This window comes from Megalops cyprinoides, chromosome 9 (assembly GCF_013368585.1).
Source record: "Megalops cyprinoides isolate fMegCyp1 chromosome 9, fMegCyp1.pri, whole genome shotgun sequence".
NCBI lineage: Eukaryota > Metazoa > Chordata > Actinopteri > Elopiformes > Megalopidae > Megalops > Megalops cyprinoides.
The window spans coordinates 32,468,252-32,486,539 of record NC_050591.1 but is presented as its reverse complement, the minus strand read 5'-3'; the positions used below and the strand labels follow the sequence as shown (position 1 = coordinate 32,486,539).

At 39.7% G+C, this 18,288-nt stretch overlaps 3 protein-coding genes across 3 annotated transcripts; all 3 read right to left on the bottom strand.

The window, feature by feature from the left end:
- Positions 1–2,242: 2,242 nt before the first annotated feature.
- On the bottom strand, positions 2,243–3,196 carry LOC118783812 (odorant receptor 131-2-like). The gene has a single exon (XM_036537769.1). The coding sequence runs from the start codon at positions 3,194–3,196 to the stop codon at positions 2,243–2,245; it is 954 nt and encodes a 317-aa protein (XP_036393662.1).
- Positions 3,197–6,491: 3,295 nt separating this feature from the next.
- Positions 6,492–7,445, bottom strand: LOC118783811 (odorant receptor 131-2-like). Its single transcript, XM_036537768.1, has one exon. The coding sequence runs from the start codon at positions 7,443–7,445 to the stop codon at positions 6,492–6,494; it is 954 nt and encodes a 317-aa protein (XP_036393661.1).
- Positions 7,446–11,103: 3,658 nt separating this feature from the next.
- LOC118783810 (odorant receptor 131-2-like) lies at positions 11,104–12,060 on the bottom strand. The gene has a single exon (XM_036537767.1). It carries the CDS (start codon positions 12,058–12,060, stop codon positions 11,104–11,106), a length of 957 nt encoding a protein of 318 aa, XP_036393660.1.
- Positions 12,061–18,288: the final 6,228 nt, after the last annotated feature.

Here is an 18,288-nt window from a genome sequence, read left to right as displayed (position 1 = left end):
TGTTGTTGTACCCTTGGGCCAGGTACTAAACACAGAATTGCCTCAGTAAATATCCAGTTTTATTAATGGGTAACATGCAAAAAATTGTAACCTATGTAAGTTGCTCAGCAACTGACAATCATTAATTATTATGTCACACCTAAAATATCACTAATTAAAAAGAGGGCACAAGTCAGGAAGTTGAAGTGAAGGAATACCCATTGTTAGACATTGGGGATCTACACACACACACACACTTACTTTGTTCTCAGGTAGATTGCTAGTGGAAGTGATGTGAGAATACATGGATGCAGATGGCTGTTTTTCTGCTTGCCACTAAGACAATGGGTTTGTGACACATGAGCATAGAGAGGGCTTCTGTTATGTTGTGGTTCCTGGGTTCCAGAACTCAGGGCAGTAGGATGAGGCAGGAGCTAATCAGCAGCAAGTGTGTAATGCTGCATGAAACCTGAAGAGTGCTGTCCCTGGAACTGAAGGAGTGGCACCTGCAGCTGCGGAACTGTGTAATGATGCTATCGTATTGCATTTACAGTGTGGTGATGTTATTGTCAACACCAACCATGACACCTGCTTACATTCAGTTTCTGTTTCATTTGAATTCGCCTTGCTGGCATTGACGAATAACTGAAAATCATACAACGTCGCAAATAAAAAATGTTCTTTTAATATCAAGAATTCATATCAGTGATAGCTTATGAGTGGGAGCAACTGTTGACAAAATATGGTCCTGGCAACAATTATGGATGTTAATTGGCTATCTCAGTGTATGAAATGCTCAGCTGTCATTGGCTATAGGTTAAATCCAGACACCAGGTGTTGCAGGGGTGAACTCCTATGTGGTATCAATGAAAGTTTCAAATGATTCCGATTAATATCTAAATTTTTATAGTGAAATATAATAGGGAGATCCTGACACTTGTCTTTCAGAGTACTTGTTATTAAGATATGACAGGGGATATAGAACAATAAGTGAAGTAAATAGACCATGAAGTACCTGATTCAAAACCATTTTAAGTCTTTAGGCTACACATTGATACATTGTGAAAATGGATTTACTTATTAAATAAGTAACTGGTTAATGGATAGCTGGGTTCATACATGCTATGTACAAATGTGCAGTAATACTGGCCTCTGAATGCATCAGAATGTACAACCTGTAGGCCGTGTGTTATGCATGTCTTTGTGGTGTATTCAGAGGAGTGCAGAGGAGAAGACATTTTAGACTTTCATGTGGATTGGTCCAGAAGAGTTTAATCAAGATACAGTATAATGTCTGCATTATATCATAGAATGGTATACAGGTAACAAGGAGGAAAATGTGTGTGACTGTAGACAGACTCAGACACACACACACACATATGCATACAGACAAGTGCAGAGGTGCTGCTCAGTTTGGATCTCTGGAGGCAAATGAGTGAGTAGCAAGAGGAGGGGCACCTCTAGACCAATGGGATGTGTTGTCTTTGTAGCCTTGAGCCATCCAGATATGCGCATCTCTGCAGGTCGCTAAACATTTGTAATGAATAAATGTAAACTGAAAACACAGGCAGAATCGCTCAACCTGGAAATTGGTGTTTATAGAATTAAATTCTGTAATGTAGCAAGGTGGTTTAAAAATCCAGGTGAAAATTTGTAAAAAGAGTGTAAATTTCTTTTGTGTAAATGTTAAAATATGAACATTGAGAAAATATGTACAATCATCCAAGGGCTAAAGAGTACAGTCACAGGCATGCACCAGTGTGAACAGGTGCTTTAACTGTTTTTTGCCAATGCAATTGAATACTGTTGATTATCAACTAATCAACTGACCAAAAACTCTCATTTTTGGAAAAACACAATGCACTTAGAGAATAAAGATCCATACAAAAAATCACACAGAAGGTAACATTCAGCAGCTTAACCAATGAACACCAAGCAGCGTTACCTCGTTTGAAAAAAGTGAACTATACAGTGAATGAATTCTTTACAGGTAAACAAATAACGACAGGTAAATTCAGCTGACAAGTTCAACAAAGTACTCCTCTTCCAGTCCAGGACAACAGAGGGCATTTAGGTGAAAATGAGTTCCTCTTATTTGACTAAGTATGTAAATAACTTAATCGTTCCTTCAAGCTCGATCCACAAATGTTGAGCCTGACCCAACCCAAACCTGAGTGCAGAGCAACTATAGGCCTGAACCGGCCCGAACTTGACATGTTTCATTTGGTTCCTTTGGGTTTGGGTCAGGCTGTAGGGCTTTAGCTTACTGGTCTGCAACGACAGGGGATATTTTCTTACTCAGTCCAAAAAGCAAATAATATTTCATAACCGAGACAAATTTATCATCCCTTAAACCATACACCAGTGGAATGAGACATCGTGGAGCAAGATTAAACATGATGTAGTCAGCATATCTCAGATTTAAGAACAGACTCAGATCGACCTCCATTACAGCCATCTCTATGAACGGGCACCACAACTGAATCAAACAGAGGAACAGCTGGATGGCATGAAGGAGGACTGTTTTGAGGCCCTTGGAGGCGGATTTCTTATTGTCTGCTGAAGCCACCTTGGCGACTGCCATGATTTTGACGTATGTGAACATGATGATGCTGGACATGACCAGGAAGTAGAGCTGAGAAATGGCTGATCTGAGGTGACCCTGCCACTCGAGGATTATGATTATCTCCACACTGCACGCCTTGTCAGTGCTGTAGAAACTGAGTGGGACAGTAGCCATGAATGCAGAGAAGGAGGTCATGACTCTTATGTAGCTGAGAGCATGGATGACAATGATGGTGAGAAAGGCTCTGGATGGGGTGGAAATTTCAGCATGTCTCAGAGGCATGCAGATGGCCACATAGCGCTCCAGGCTCATCACGGTGAGGGTCAGAGGTGTACAGAGCTGGACAATGAGCACAACCGCACAGATGAGCAAGCACAATCCAACAGGCATCAGGATGCGGAAGTAGCTCAGGAGAAAGAGGACGTTGCTAATCACTAGAAATATGCAGTCACAAACCAGGATGTGCGCGAAGAGGATGTAGCGGCTGTTGGTGCGGAAGGCCTCCTTCTTGCAGAAGGTAAAGATCATGATGGAGTTTATGTAGAGGAAAATGCCTACCAACACCTGCACTAAGAGCACCTGCTCGTTCACCTTCCGCTGTGCGGGGATGCTGCCAATACTGCCATTCTGTGCTGTGCTGTTAGTAGCCATGGTGACTCTGATATCCGGAGAAAGACAATACATTAAAGCAATGGAAGTAAAGCATGATAGATTGAGAGACAACAAACCAATCTACAAAATACTACTACAATATACCACACTAATATGAACCTAGTAGTTTCCAATTTTCCTACATTTTGTGGCAGTAATAATTTTACTTTGTGTCTTTACTTCCATATGTTTGTAGTTTATTCTGTTGAAATGGATCCAGCATCATTTAATCTGTTTGCGGAAAGTAACATTGTTTCTCCTACTCCTACTTAAGATGCATAAACATAAATATGAAGAATTGAGAGTATATTAGTTAAGCATTACCAACTATCAAGTCTCCTAGAAGCGTCCTCAAGTGCAATGCTAGCTGCGAGCTTCTTCATTTTATAGTGTATATGAAGCAGTTTAATGACTTCTCTGAGGAATGTTGTTTGGAGCTCTTAGCAATTGTTGACGAATTTGAGCCCCTGGCAACAGTGATCTCAGAATGTAGAAATAGTACAGTACTTTTAAGGAAAGCAGTATGTCCCAGGGCTAGATCTTACGTAACAGAAATGATGAGCGATACAAAAGAGTTAGATTAAACTGATAGCATTTTTGGTGGCATTTAAATACAAGAAATATGCTGTACACTGACATACCACTTAAATCAGCCCTCTGTTGCACATGTAAGGAAACGTAAAAGGCTTCTGATGCCTGCAGTTGTAGTGTTGTTTTCAATGTGTGAATATGTGATCAAGTTTTACATTTAAATGAAAAGTAAATTAGAAAAGTACTCTGTGCACTGAAATATTTTTATACCAATCTGTGCCAGGGATATCAGCTAGAGAACTGATGCTGTACCTTCTAACTTGTATTTCACCGTCAGTATGCCTTGTGCTCAGTGTACTGTGCCATTTTCTGACATGAGGTGGTTGCACTCAGAATGCCAGCTAACACTTTAGGAGCTCTGGTTGGGGAAAGGCCTTTGACCAAAAGATTGCTGGTTTGGTTCCCAGCTGGGGCACAGCTGTGGTGTCTTTGGGCAAGGTACTTAATCCACAATCGCCTTAGTAAAGATGCAGCCCTGTAAATGGATAAAATTGTAAGTCGCTCTTGAGAAAAGCATCTGCTAAATGACAATAATGTAATGTAATGTACAGCCTCTTTAGTAGGGTGACAGTGTAGCACAGTGCTAAGGAGCAGTACTGATAACTGAAAGGTTGCTGGTTCGATTCCCTGCTGGGGCCCTGTTGTTGTACCCTTGGGCCAGGTACTAAACACAGAATTGCCTCAGTAAATATCCAGTTTTATAAATGGGTAACATGCAAAAAATTGTAACCTATGTAAGTTGCTTAGCAACTGACAATCATTAATTATTATGTCACACCTAAAGTATCACTGATAAAAGAGTGGACACAAGTCAGGAAGTTGAAGTGAAGGAATGCCCATTGTTAGACATTGGGGGTCTACACACACACACACACACACACACACACACACACACTCTTACTTTGTTCTCAGGTAGATTGCTAGTGGAAGTGATGTGAGAATACGTGGATGCAGATGGCCGTTTTTCTGCTTGCCACTAAGACAATGGGTTTGTGACACATGAGCATAGAGAGGGCTTCTGTTATGTTGTGGTTCCTGGGTTCCAGAACTCAGGGCAGTAGGATGAAGCAGGAGCTAATCAGCAGCAAGTGTGTAATGCTGCATGAAACCTGAAGAGTTCTGTCCCTGGAGCTGAATGAGTGGCACCTGCAGCTGTGGAACTGTGTAATGATGCTATCGTATTGCATTTACAGTGTGGTGATGTTATTGTCAACACCAGCCACGACACTTGCTTATCTTCACTTTTTGTTAAATGTGACTTTGCCACTCTAGTGTTAACAAATAACTGAAAATCACACCAAGTTGCAAATATAAAATGTTCTTTAAATATCAAGAATTCATATCAGTGTCAGCTACTGAACGGGAGTTTAAGAAATGTATTAGGTAAACTCAATACCGAAAGTGTCTGTAATCAAAGAGAGATGCTCAGTAAAAATAACACTTAAGTAAAAAATAGTGCTCAAGAATTCTAAGAATAAGAGCAAACCTTGGGCTGAGTGTAAGAATTAGTCACAAAGTAATTCTTAAAGCCTTTTGGGTCCCTGGATGGCTCTTGGAAGTAATGTGAGGTGAAGTTAATAAGTGGAATTTATCACTCAATTATTACTTGTTGAATTCACATGATAGACTTTTCTCTTGCAAAAGTACAAAAAATGAATGCCTTTCAGTTAAACGTTGGTCTCTTTCACTTGTGGAGATGGATTTATGCCATGCTGTTGAGCATTTACAATGACACACCTTATTTGTGCAGTACTTGTGCAATTTTATTTTTGTTGTTATAAACACAGAAGTCACGCATGCAATATAACCAGCCATGTTTATGCAGTATGTCATCTTTCATATTAAAATTCAGGATACATTTACATAAAACAAGATCTGTGGATTAAGCACTGTATTTGTAGCTGTAGCTGGAGTTGTTCTTTAATTTTATGATGTAAAACCATGAACCAGAAGTAATGCTGTTAAATAGTCTTGGCACATTTCTCTTGCAGATGAATGAAATGCATAGAAGCCTGCTGATGTATGTTGTTACATGTGCCCTTTTGTATCATGAAGCTGGCTAGCTACATGATTGGACGTGCCAGAGCAACTGCAAACTGGCCTTGAAAATGTCACAGATATAAATATGCAACTTGTTGAACATTTCATGCTTTCTGCTTGATGAAAACATTTTATTTATTGAAAAATATTTAATGGACTGATTTGTAGTCTATCACCCAATTGTTCAAACGTACGTTAGGTGTATATTGAGTAAAATATTGTTACCTCCTCACTAGATTTTGTTAGACAGAGGGAAAAAATAAAACAAGAGACAGAATATGAGTGAGGAAAAAGCCTTAGGCAGGGTGAGTGTAAGAGGAGAGGGAAGTATTTGTAACCCGGGTTTGCCCAGATAATGTGCATGTCCTCAGATCACTGCACAGCTGTAAGATTCAAATGTATTAATCAGTCACCTAAAGCACAAATTATGTGAAAAAACACAACTATGGCATGACTGCAGACTACGTTGACTGGTTTTAAAAATGTATTTGATATGGGTCATTGACCATGTGTTAGTGTAACAATACAATTTTATAAGTCCAGTTACAGAATTATTGTTGTCAGACACTGGTGGTCTGTGACTTATCATTTACCTCAGAATAACTTGGAAATACATATTGCATATATATTGGAATGCATGATTTGTACCTTTGCTGAGGTGGGCTTAGAGGTCGGTGAGGGCTGTGGATATTTTTTTATTTATCCCACAGAGAGCATAATATTTCAAAACCAAGAAAAACTTATCATCCCTTAAGCCATACACAAGTGGACTGAGACATCGTGGAGCAAGAATGAAAACGATGTAGTCAAAGTATCTCAGATTTATGAATAATCTCAAGTCGATCTCCATCACGGCCATCTCTGTGAACGGACACCACAACTGAATCAAACAGAGCAACAGCTGGATGGCATGAAGGAGGACTGTTTTGAGGCCCTTGGAAGTGGTTTTCTTGTTGTCCGTTGAAGCCACCTTGGCAGCTGCCATGATTTTAACATAAGTAAAAGTGATGATGCTGGACATGACCAGGAAGTAGAGCTGAGAAATGGCTGATCTGAGGTAACCCTGCCACTTATGGACTATGAGCATCTCCACACTGCACTCCCTGTCAGTGCTGTAGAAACTGAGAGGGACACTGGCGATGAACACAGAGATGACGACGATGAGCTGTATGCAGCTGAGAGCGTGGATGGCGATGATGGAGAGAAAGGCTCTGGATATGGTGGAGATTTCAGCATGCCGCAGGGGCATGCAGATGGCCACATAGCGCTCCAGGCTCATCACAGTGAGGGTCAGAGGTGTGGCAAAGGTGAGGATGCTCATGAGCACACAGATGCACAAGCACAGTCCAACAGGCATCACGATGCGGAAGTAACTGAAGAGAAGGAGGAGGTCAGTCATCACTAGAAATATGCAGTCACAGACCAGGGTGTGGGCGAAGAAGATGTAGCGGCTGTTGGTGCGGAAGGCCTCCTTCTTGAAGAAGGTAAAGATCATGAGGCAGTTGACATAGAGGAAAATCCCCACCAACACCTGCACTATCAGCACCCTCTCATTCACTGTCCGCACCGTGGGGCTACTGCCAATACTGCCGTTTTGTGCTGTGCTGTTTGTAGCCATGGTCTCTGATCTATGGTGGAGGAAAATAAGAAAAACCAGTAGAAGAATCATGCACATAGACAAACAAGCACATCTTAATATAAATAAAACTCATGGTTGTAAATAATTATGCATACCTTTATCCACTCCCATAAATTTCATAAAATGGCAGATTTTCTCTGAGAGTCCAGAATCATTCCATTTCTTAGTCCTTCAGACACCTAAACATAAATATAAAGATATTTTACTATGTTTATTAAGCATTATCAACTATCAAGTCTCCTTGATATGTGCTGAGTGAAATATTGGAAAAAAGAGCACAAGGCACCCTGACTTTATAGTCTGTATCAAACTGTTTAATCATTTCTCTGAGGGGGGCTGTTTGGGGTTTTCAGCAACTGTTTGCAAACTGCATCCCTGGCAACAGTGATGTCAAAAAATGGAAATAGTACTAAGGTTAAGAAGAAGAGAAGTGCATCCCAAAGGGATGAGAAATTCATGATTGTTATGAACCCTATACAGAACTTCTCGTCCTCTGATTGTATTAATGCACCGGTGTTTGTCTTTTTGGCCTAAGTTAAATTGTAAAACAACACTGAAATCTTCATCCTTTTGTTGCATCTGTAAACAAATTGTAGTGCCTCCTAGTATTGTTATTTGATGCAAATGAATCTCACATCTAAATGTAAAGTAAATAGTCTGTAAATTTTCTGTTTTCAGACATTGTTATACTGGTCCCCAAATAAACTACACTTTGGTAGGTTGACAACTGGCCTCAGTTGCATGTAATACCTGTGAGTCCACAGGTGTTACAGGCCCTGAAAGCCTCCAAGGCTTCAGTAGAAAGCACAAAGCAGCTATGTCTGAAAGCAGTTAAAAAAAATCTGAGAGCAGCCCTCTCTACTCCACACCTCTGCTGCTCTGAACAAGTGGCACGCAACATCATACGCCCAGAGAGAAAACTCAGGACACCACAGAGTGCCTGACCGCCACTGCAGGAGCGTTGGAAAGACCTTAAGGTTGTAGCCTTGGGCAGTAATGAGTACATGAGTGTCACAGGAGGCTTTCAGCATGTGGTAACGATCAAATAAAACAAAGTCACTGTGATCGGCTAGAGAGTACACCCTAATGTCATCCTAGTGTGGGGCAGCGGTGTAGCATAGTAGTAGCATAGGCTTGTAACCAAAAGACTGTTGGTTCAATTCCTTGCTGGGGCACTGCTGTGGTATCCTTGGGCAAGGTACTTAACCCACAATTGCCTTAGTAATTATACAGCTGTGTAAATAGATAAAATTGTACATTTGTCTGGATGAGAGCGTCAGGTAAATGACAATAATGTAATGTACAGCCTCTTTAGCGGGACAATAGTGTGTCATAGTGGTAAGGAGCAGGACTCTGAAAAGTTGAATTCCCATGTGAGGCACTGCTGTTGTACCTTTGCCTCAGTAAATATCCAGCTGTAAAAATGGATAACATGTAAAAAATTGTAACCTATGTAAGTCACTCTGGATAAGAGCATCTGCTAAATGCCAGTAAAGAAATGTAATGTAGTATCAACACTTGAGAATGTAGCATGGAGACCTTTAGCATACCTCTGTAATAAAGTAGGGGCATACATATTTGTTACTCCCCTTAAGAATGTCGGTTCTTAACCTCCAGCTATCTGTTTTGGGGAGCTGGATAGCTGCTGGCCTCAGAAAGAGTCTTCAGTAATGTCACACATGGTGATGCAAGCTCTGGTGGGCCATCTTGGTGCAGTTGTAAGACAACCATTCGTGACCTGTGTGACCTTAGGCCATTACTACTAAAATAGAGGGCTTGCTCAGACAGTCAGTGAAACTGTATCTATAATCTAATAAGCTAAGTGCTGCATGGACAAAATTCAGCCACACACCTTATGTCTGCAACATACAAAAATAGTACATTTTTTATCTGGAATGCCCAGTGCTTTTTCACCTTTTTTCCTTCTGAGTTGGAATGCTCACATTGGCTGGCCATCGCCACATTTGCAAACAGAGGTGCACAGGATTGCGCTCTCCTCCAAAGCCCCATGTCTTTACACACCGCAGTCCCTGTGCTAAGCCTGCACAGCCATGAGGTGGAGGAAGACATTTCATGTGCAGCTTTACACAGGCAGACTGTGGGCACCCAGTTGACAAGTGGGGGTTGCTGGTGTACAGTGGGATGTGCAAACCCCTGGCTGACCTACCCACCCCTATATCTCCAGCGGAACAAAGGCAGTTTGTCCCACCACTGTGGTCTCCTGGTAATCGCTTACTGATGAGATGGCCAGGATGCAACCTGGGCTGTAGGGATCAGCCTGTGTGGCAGTTTATCATAGGGGTGAGGAGCAGGACTCATATCCCAAAGGTTGCCGGTTCAGTTCCTTGCTGGGGCACTGCTGTTGCACCCTCGGGCAAAGTACAAACTCCCAGAATTGCCTCAGTAAAGATCCAACTATATGAATGGGTAACATATAAAAAAAAACCTGTACCCTATGAAAGTCACTCTGAATACGAGTGTCTGCTAAATGCCAACAATGTTATCTAATGAAATGTGCTTGAAAGAGGTTGTATAAAAATGTAGTAGTCCTTGTGAGTGTTATGGAAACAAACCCTCAAAACAGTTGTCTTGATTCAGTTGTCTAATTCAGGCAAAGTAGAAAATGGACAAAACTGACAATTTAATACACAGTAAATACCTGTAAATTAAGGCAAAAATAAATGTCAGTGTGTAATCACAGTATCATGTTAGTGATATATCAACATAGTAGAAATTGGACTTTAATAATTCTGTATACTTCTACTTCTGTATACAAATAATATCAGAATTCATATATCAAGTATAACAATTTTTCCATGGCAAACCCCCACATTGAAAACAATATTGAGTGAGGATACAGGTTTATTCTTTTATAGCAGCTAATTAATTATGGTTGGACTTTTATAAGGGTTTGATGATACATAGAATACCAGTGAAGTACAGCTCAAAATCAAGCTATTTGTATGACATTTGAAAAAGTGTATGTGCAGATGACTGAACAGACCGTACAGTATCAAAGACAAAAGTTCATTACAGTTAACCAGAATTTTATGCTCAGTATTCAATGTGTTTTGAGACCATTACAATGCAGCCTTTTCTCCATCAAGCGTGTTAAAATTTCTGTTTTTACATGTAATGTAATGTAACGTTTTTAATATTTCTATTTGGGAAAGGCAGTACAAATTGGTACACTCAGGTTCAGTATTTTAAAAGGTCACCTTTTAAAAGGTCAGAAGTCATGTCAAAAGCCATTCTTGTATGAGTACTGTACCATACAAAAGTTTCGACACTGATTAAGAGAATGGGATACATGTATTCAAAGAAATTGTGATCTAAAGACTTATGCTTGAAGTTTGTTTCATAGACAAATATAAACAGTGAAGTTGATGCCTATGCAAACTTTATTTCCAAAAAATATTAATCTTTAATTAAAAAAATGGCTGTTTTGAAGTATCTAAAATATAAGATAGTTTTGATTTGTTTATAACACTTTTTTGTCACTGAATAATTCCATTTGTGTTATTTCATAGTTTTGATGGCTTTAGTATTATTCTAAGATGTGGAAAATAGTATAATTAAATAAAGAAAACTGTGTCCAAACTTTTGACTGGTACTGTATATTTTCACCAATACCTTGTTAACTGGGTGGTATTTTGATAGGGGAAATTCTCTTATAAAATCCAAAAAGGACATAGTATTTCAAAACCAGGACAAAATTTTCATCCCTTAAACCATATACGAGAGGGCATAGACAGCGAGGGGCAAGGATGAAGACAATATAGTTAAAGTATCTCAACTGCTTGACTGCATTGAAGTCAGCCTCCAGAACCAGTGTCTCTATCAGTGGCAACCACAGCATTACGAGACCGAGTGTCACCTGGAAGGCATGAAGAAGCACAGTCCTGTGACCCCTGGAGGTGGATTTCTTATTGTCTGAAGAGGCTGCTCTGGCAGCCGCCATGATTTTGACATAGGTGAAGGCTATCGTAAATGATATGGCCACAAAATAAAGCTGAGACATTGCAGATCGGAGATTTTGCTGCCACTTGACAAAGACCAGGTTTTCTACACTGCAGACCAGGAGCATGCTGTAGAAACTGGGTGGAGAGGACAAGACGACCATGGAGAAGATGATGAATTGCTGTATGGAGCTGACAGCATGGATGACGAAGATGCAGTAGATGGCTCGGCGTCGGGTGGAGATTTCTGCGTGTCTCAGAGGCATACAGATGGCCACGTAGCGTTCCAGGCACATAGCTGTGAGAGTCAGAGGTGTAGCGAAGTTAAGGAGACCACTGATTGCATAGATGACCATGCACAGCCCAGCAGGCATGGTGGTCCCTGAGAAATTTATAACAAGGAGTGTGTCTGAAATTATCAGGAACAAGGTGTCACAGAACAGTGTGTGTGAGAAGAGGATATAGCGCACGTTGTTGTGGAAGGCCTCCTTCTTGAAGAAGGTGAAGATCATGAGGCAGTTGATGTAGAGGAAAATCCCCACCAACACCTGCACTATCAGCACCCTCTCATTCACTGTCCTCCCCATTGGGCTGCTGCCAATACTGCCATTTTCTGCTGTGCTGTTTTTTGACATGGTGACTCTGTATGTCTGGAGGAATAAATATGTAGACATGAAACGAGGATTAAAAAATAAAGTTGAATTAAGTATATGTACTGTGTATGAAGATCAAACCTAAAAAGGCCTATAAAGGCAACAACTTACTCCTTACACAACCAACCACCCTAGTATTGAAGTAAAAACCTTAGCAAAAACCTTTAATGATTACTAGTACATTAGTTCTATTTTAGATTAGATTAGATGTAATCTAATCTATTTCAAAATGCAGTTCCGTACTTCCATAGTGATAGAAATTTTGTATTTAATTCAAAATCGTACTGTATCGTATCTGTTTGTGAAACTACTATTACAATTTCAGAATTTCTTTTGGTATTACTACTTCAGACATAAACTTAAACACCAAACACTAAGCACCAAAACAAAAAATACTATTGTAAATGAACATTACCAAGTATCAAGTCTTCTCAGATCTCCTTGATGTGTTCCTTAGTAAGTGCAATAGTGCAATCTACTGGCAAAACTGCATTGATCACCATGACTTTATAGTTTATATGAAACTCTTTAATTATTTCTCAGAGGGATTGTTATGTGGAGTTTTTTTGGAACTGTTGACAAATCATATCCCTGGCAACAATCTCCAAATAAAGAAATTTCATCAAGCTTTTGATACAACGGAATATATCTCATGGAGGTGGGAATGGTGAGTTGTATTTACTTTCATTAAATGAAAAATAATAAAAGGTAATACTCTGTGCTTACATTTATAAGTGCTGTTTTATAAGGGCAACTTACATAGGTTACAGTTTTTTTACATGCTAGTCATTTATACACCTGGGATTCCCCAGCAGGGACTCGAACTGGCAACCTTTTGGGTGTAAGTCCTGCTTCTTACCACTAGGCTACACTACTGCAGGTAGTGTGCAGGACTGGGTATGAGAAATAAGCAGTGTCTTTGTCCTTGGGACTGTGGTGCTATACTGTTTCACACTTGATCTGTGTTTTAACATTATAAACTGGACGTGGGTATCAAATCAGTGGATGCGAGACACTCTGTGAGTCAGAGTTCTCAGCGAATTAATAGTGATATCTCATTGTGTGACTGTGACCAGTTAAAAATAGTTGTCTTCCTCTGATTCTGCATTGCACAGAGAAAATGAAAACTTACAGAATACCCAACATAAAAGACAGGAAGCAGCTGTGTATAAAAGCACAGAAAACAATTATGCAGACAGATCATGTAACAGTTTTATTGACATGTTGTGGAACGGGCATTAAACCTCAGTGTGACAAATAACAGTTTATCCCTCTTAAAAAATATTTGAATAACGAGTAAACTTGTCAGAAATGCAGACACTTTGATAGTACTAAGATACTAAAATTAAAAAAATGATTCTGAGCTCATTAATTTTGCAATTTTGAGTTTACATGACCCATTTAATTTATATTTTCAAATTAATTCTTTTTTCAAGTTCTACTTTTAAAAATAGTTTAAAGTGATTAAACTATTAATTACTAGTTATTACGAGTTTGAGACCTACTGGATGGAATCTGATCAGAAAAAGGGAGCCAGAATTATTTACCTAATGGAAAAGGATTAGTATGTTCTTAATATATGGCAGAACCTCAAAGATCTGAACCTCAGAGATGCAAACATCTTGGTGAACTGAATAGGCGTGAAACTAAAAATAGGCAATAAATGAAGAAAACTGACAGGTCAGTTTTCTTCAAAAACACACAACACACAACACTATCAATTGAGCCAAAACTTACAAATAACTAGAAGAAACTAGAGAGACAGATAGGACAGCTGCACAGCAAGAGAGTGTAATGCAGGGAAAGCCACATTTTCGGATATCATTACGGGCCAGGATAAAATCAAGCGGTTCACAGCTGATGTTGAGGACAGTGGTGTGCTAGAGAGGAGGTGCATCCTTTGAAAAGCTGGGGCTGAGAACTTTGTTGTTCTCCCAACTAAGAGCCAAATGTACCTTTTTCAATGACGAACATTTCAGAGAAACAGCTCCCAGTCCCAGCATGTTCAGATTTCAGAGGTTCTGCTGAAAATCTACGTAAGCATATATCATAAATAGTCACCTCCCAACTATATGGGCTACTGAAATGGAGTCTTAGCACAGATAATAGAAAACACAGATAATCTGCAAAATTTAAATGTTTATTAATATTGGTTAACTGTTTACTGTGAAGGTGAGAAGTGGGAACAGGGTGAAAGCATAAAATGAGACCAGATTAACATAATTATCAATGACATGTAGGTGCCTGTAGCGGTATTCATGAGGTACAGTCTTGCACAGATCCAGCCCAGCACATAACATAAGAACACTAATTAAGGTAGCCTGTCTAGTGAACAAATGGTATTGCTGATTAAGAGGTTGTTTTTCTTATGAACCAGTGCTTTTTACATCTGTGAATGAATAAATGAGAGCTGGAAACCAGGGATAACCTTATGTAGGTTTCCTAGGTAACTGCAGGCTTGATTTTCTTTTTGAGGCCTAAAGTGAAATAATAGACAAATGCAGGTCTGAAGCTCTCATCCCTCAGCCCGTATATCAGAGGACTCAGACACCTGGGGAGAATGACAAAGACCATGAATATGACATACTTTATGTTCACAGCTATCTGCCTCTCCAGGCGTGATGTCAGCGCATTGAAAGCACCAACAAGAAAGGAGGTGAGACACAGGCCCAACTGAATGAAATGTAGCAGCACTGTGTTTCGGGCCTTTTTGGCCTTAACTTTATCAGAGGAGGCAGACCTGGCCTGTACCATTATTGCAATGTACGTGTATATGATAATGAGCCCTACTGATAACAAATAGACAGTTGTAAACACTTTACTGATGTCTAAATACACTTGGATGTCAAACAGTCTGGCTCGTATACAATAAACCTGCATCACAGAGAAAGGAGGCCCTATAGCGAGAAAAAGAAAAAATTCGACCAGTGCATTTAAGGAGCCCAGGACCCACACTACACCAATGGCTATGCCTGTCCTTGTACTGGTGGCAATCTCAGCATGTCTCAGAGGGAAGCAGATAGCAGAATACCTCTCTAGAGCCATCACTGCCAAGTTGAGCGGAGCAATACGGAGGGTTATATTCGCCATTGACAAGAATATAGCGCACACACCATTGCTAATGTACACCTTAACCGTGGCAAGTATGTAGGTAAACATGCTCCACAGCAGTTGTATGGAGTCGGCCAAGAGCATGTGGTCAAACAGGATGTAACGACACACTCCTTGGAAAGCTGCCTTTCTCCTGAGGGTGACCAGCATGATGCAGTTGATGTAGATGAAAAAGAGACAGGGGAGTGCGGACAGGCCGAACACCAATCCATCCTCATAGCTCATAACAATTTCACTTGTTTTATTTGAAATGGTGGGGCCATTTTCCATGTCCTATACTTGCTGAAATAAAGAAATAATGAAAGCCGGGAAGAAAGTGAACATTATCATCAGACTTTTGGTAATGCTTCATATTAAAGTCCTATTAATTCTCTTCTACTTAATTCATTAATAAAACTTTTTATCAAATGTGTGACCAGTTCTAACAGCTTTGTCAGTCAGCTAGACCTAGACTAAGAATAATTTGACTGTAGTGGGAAAATTAACACTGCCATACATTTTCCTGGAAAAGCAGTAATATTGGAGAAAAGCAACCCCTCTGGAGATGTGTAGATATGTACGAAATTCTGTGCTCCATTGTTTTTCAGCTATCAAAGCAAACTTCCTGTTGCTCCTTAATTAGAAAAATGAAAAAAACTAAACAAACGTCATACGTCAAAGTAAAGCTTACTTTTTGATTAACATCCCCGAAATGCCTTTAAACATTTTATCATGGGCTGAAACTAGAATAAGCCACCCTTGTTAAACTGACAGAAATACCACATTCCTAAATGTACAGTACAATAAACAATATGTAGAACTTTACCCTGGCGTCTTCCTGTGACCGCATTGGCTAGAAGAAAAGATGAAATGTGACTGTCTCCTGCCAGTCTCTTCATATTATGTGAGGGCCTTGTGGCCTCTGACATCATTACTTGTCATCACAGTGGCTCTTATCACTGCCTCAGTGGAAAAAAGAAAAAAAACATGAGAGTGGCAGTCCAACGTGTGACAAGTGCTAAATGATTAAAGACCCACATGGCAGCCAGTGTCACTAATCGGCCCCCTGGCCCCTGCTTTTGAGAGGGGAATGGGAGCGCTGGAAATAGTCACGTTTGAAAGGAGATGCCAGTGAAGGAGTCCTCTCGGTTTCCCTTTAAAGAATCACTTCAATGGCAGGTGTGAGATGGCTGTCTGGTATCGCAGTGGGCCTTGGGCTGCACTTCCTGCAGGAACTAGAGGAGGTGGCAGTATAGATTTCTCCAATCTCACTCCCATTGTAGACCCACTACTTATCATATGTGTGGTTCTGTTTAATTATCAAGTTAATTTGATTTCTGTTATGGGTTTTATGATCCACATAAATATTTCTTTTAGTGCCCTAGCCTATGAAGATACAACATGCTGACAATGTTATCCAGCTACCCTCTCTTCTTTGACCCCCAGAAAGGTCACAAGGAACAACATCTGATAACAACGTCAGGATCTGATAACACAGCAAAATCAGTAGTATTAGTTAAACACTGTAAGTGTTCATTTAACTCTGAAAAGAAGCTGTATTGTCACATATTTACACTTATATTGTTAAATTAACACTATTGATTTTGCTGTGAAAGGAAAGGTGTCTGACATTGATATGAGAAGAAATGTGAAGCTATGATGTCATTTGTTGTGCTCCGCTGCTTTGGTTACAGGATTCTGTTCATTTATGAACAAATCATAATATTGCACCCTTGCTGACAACGCCGTGTGACTAATTAATTCCCGTGAAACTCATTAGCTGGATCATAGAGCTGGTCATTAATTATTAACTGAAGACTCTTGAGTTCAATGCTTTATGAGGATGGTTTGTTAGGAAACAGCCAAGTACATCACTCACCAATGAAAGAAGTCAGCACCGGACAATATACATTTTTATCAGCGAACCCTGAATCAAACCTAAATCATATCCAAAAGTGTTAATGTTGTGAGTACAAGCAGTATACAAAAACAATTTGGCAATGCCTGTATTTATTAACAATGAAGAAGTAAATACGTTAATAAAAAGTGAAAGTCAGTGAGTGCCCTTTTCCACACATCATATTACATAGCCAAACTCATAAACACTGAAAAAGTAAGAATGCATAATTTACAGGTGCCCAAAATCACATACATTGGACATCATTTCTTCAAGGTCAGGGTCCAGCTGAGTTCCAGATTGAACATAATATGAAGTAATGACCACACTAAAAGGCTGTTACAGTGAGTTTAACACAGGGTATTATTACTGTTTTGAGAAGTGTTTTTCCCAAAAGTCTTCCTCACGTTTGCAGGATTATCAACTTCCTGCTATATGCAGGTATTTTAATGGAACCAACATAGGTATGATCCACTTTTATGGATTTTTTAATTAAAATTACTTGTTGTTCATGATTTATGTTCTCACAGGATCCAACCTGTTTGCACTGTATCATGCTCACTGACTTTTTACTCCTCTCTTCTCTCTCCCTTAATCTCTCGTTAACACACACAGCTGGTGCTCTTATCGAGGCGTCCATTTTATGCCATTAAGAGAGTGTTCATAAGATGGGGTGGGGTGAGATGGGTAGGATGAGATAAGTGAAACTACTGCTGCAGAGATGTTGCTATCTCCTCAGATTACTGAAAATTGTGAACGATGAAACTATACAATATCAGTCACACTGGGAATTAATCACCCTGGTCTATATGGAAATAAATTACATAATGTGGCAAGGGTGATGTAAAATTCAATGAAATACAGTGCATAGATACAGTGCATTTTATTGTACATGATAAAAAGGCAGACTGAGAGAATCTGTACAAACATATTGTGGCATGACTGCGCAGTACAGTCACATGTTTATGCCAACATGTCAGAGAACTCAAGTCTTCCCTGCATTTTTTAAAAATGTTTTTCAGTACAGGGGCAATAAAAATTGTTGTACCCGTACAAATACAATACGGTCTACAAATGATGTCACCATTACCAACACTGTACAAAACAGTGTTCTCAGAAATGTTTTTGATAACTGGTGGTTCAAATTTACTGTTTTCCTCAGAATGACATTGAAGTAAGTTTTTAGCATTACAGGGTTTGTATTTTTATTGGATTAGATGTTC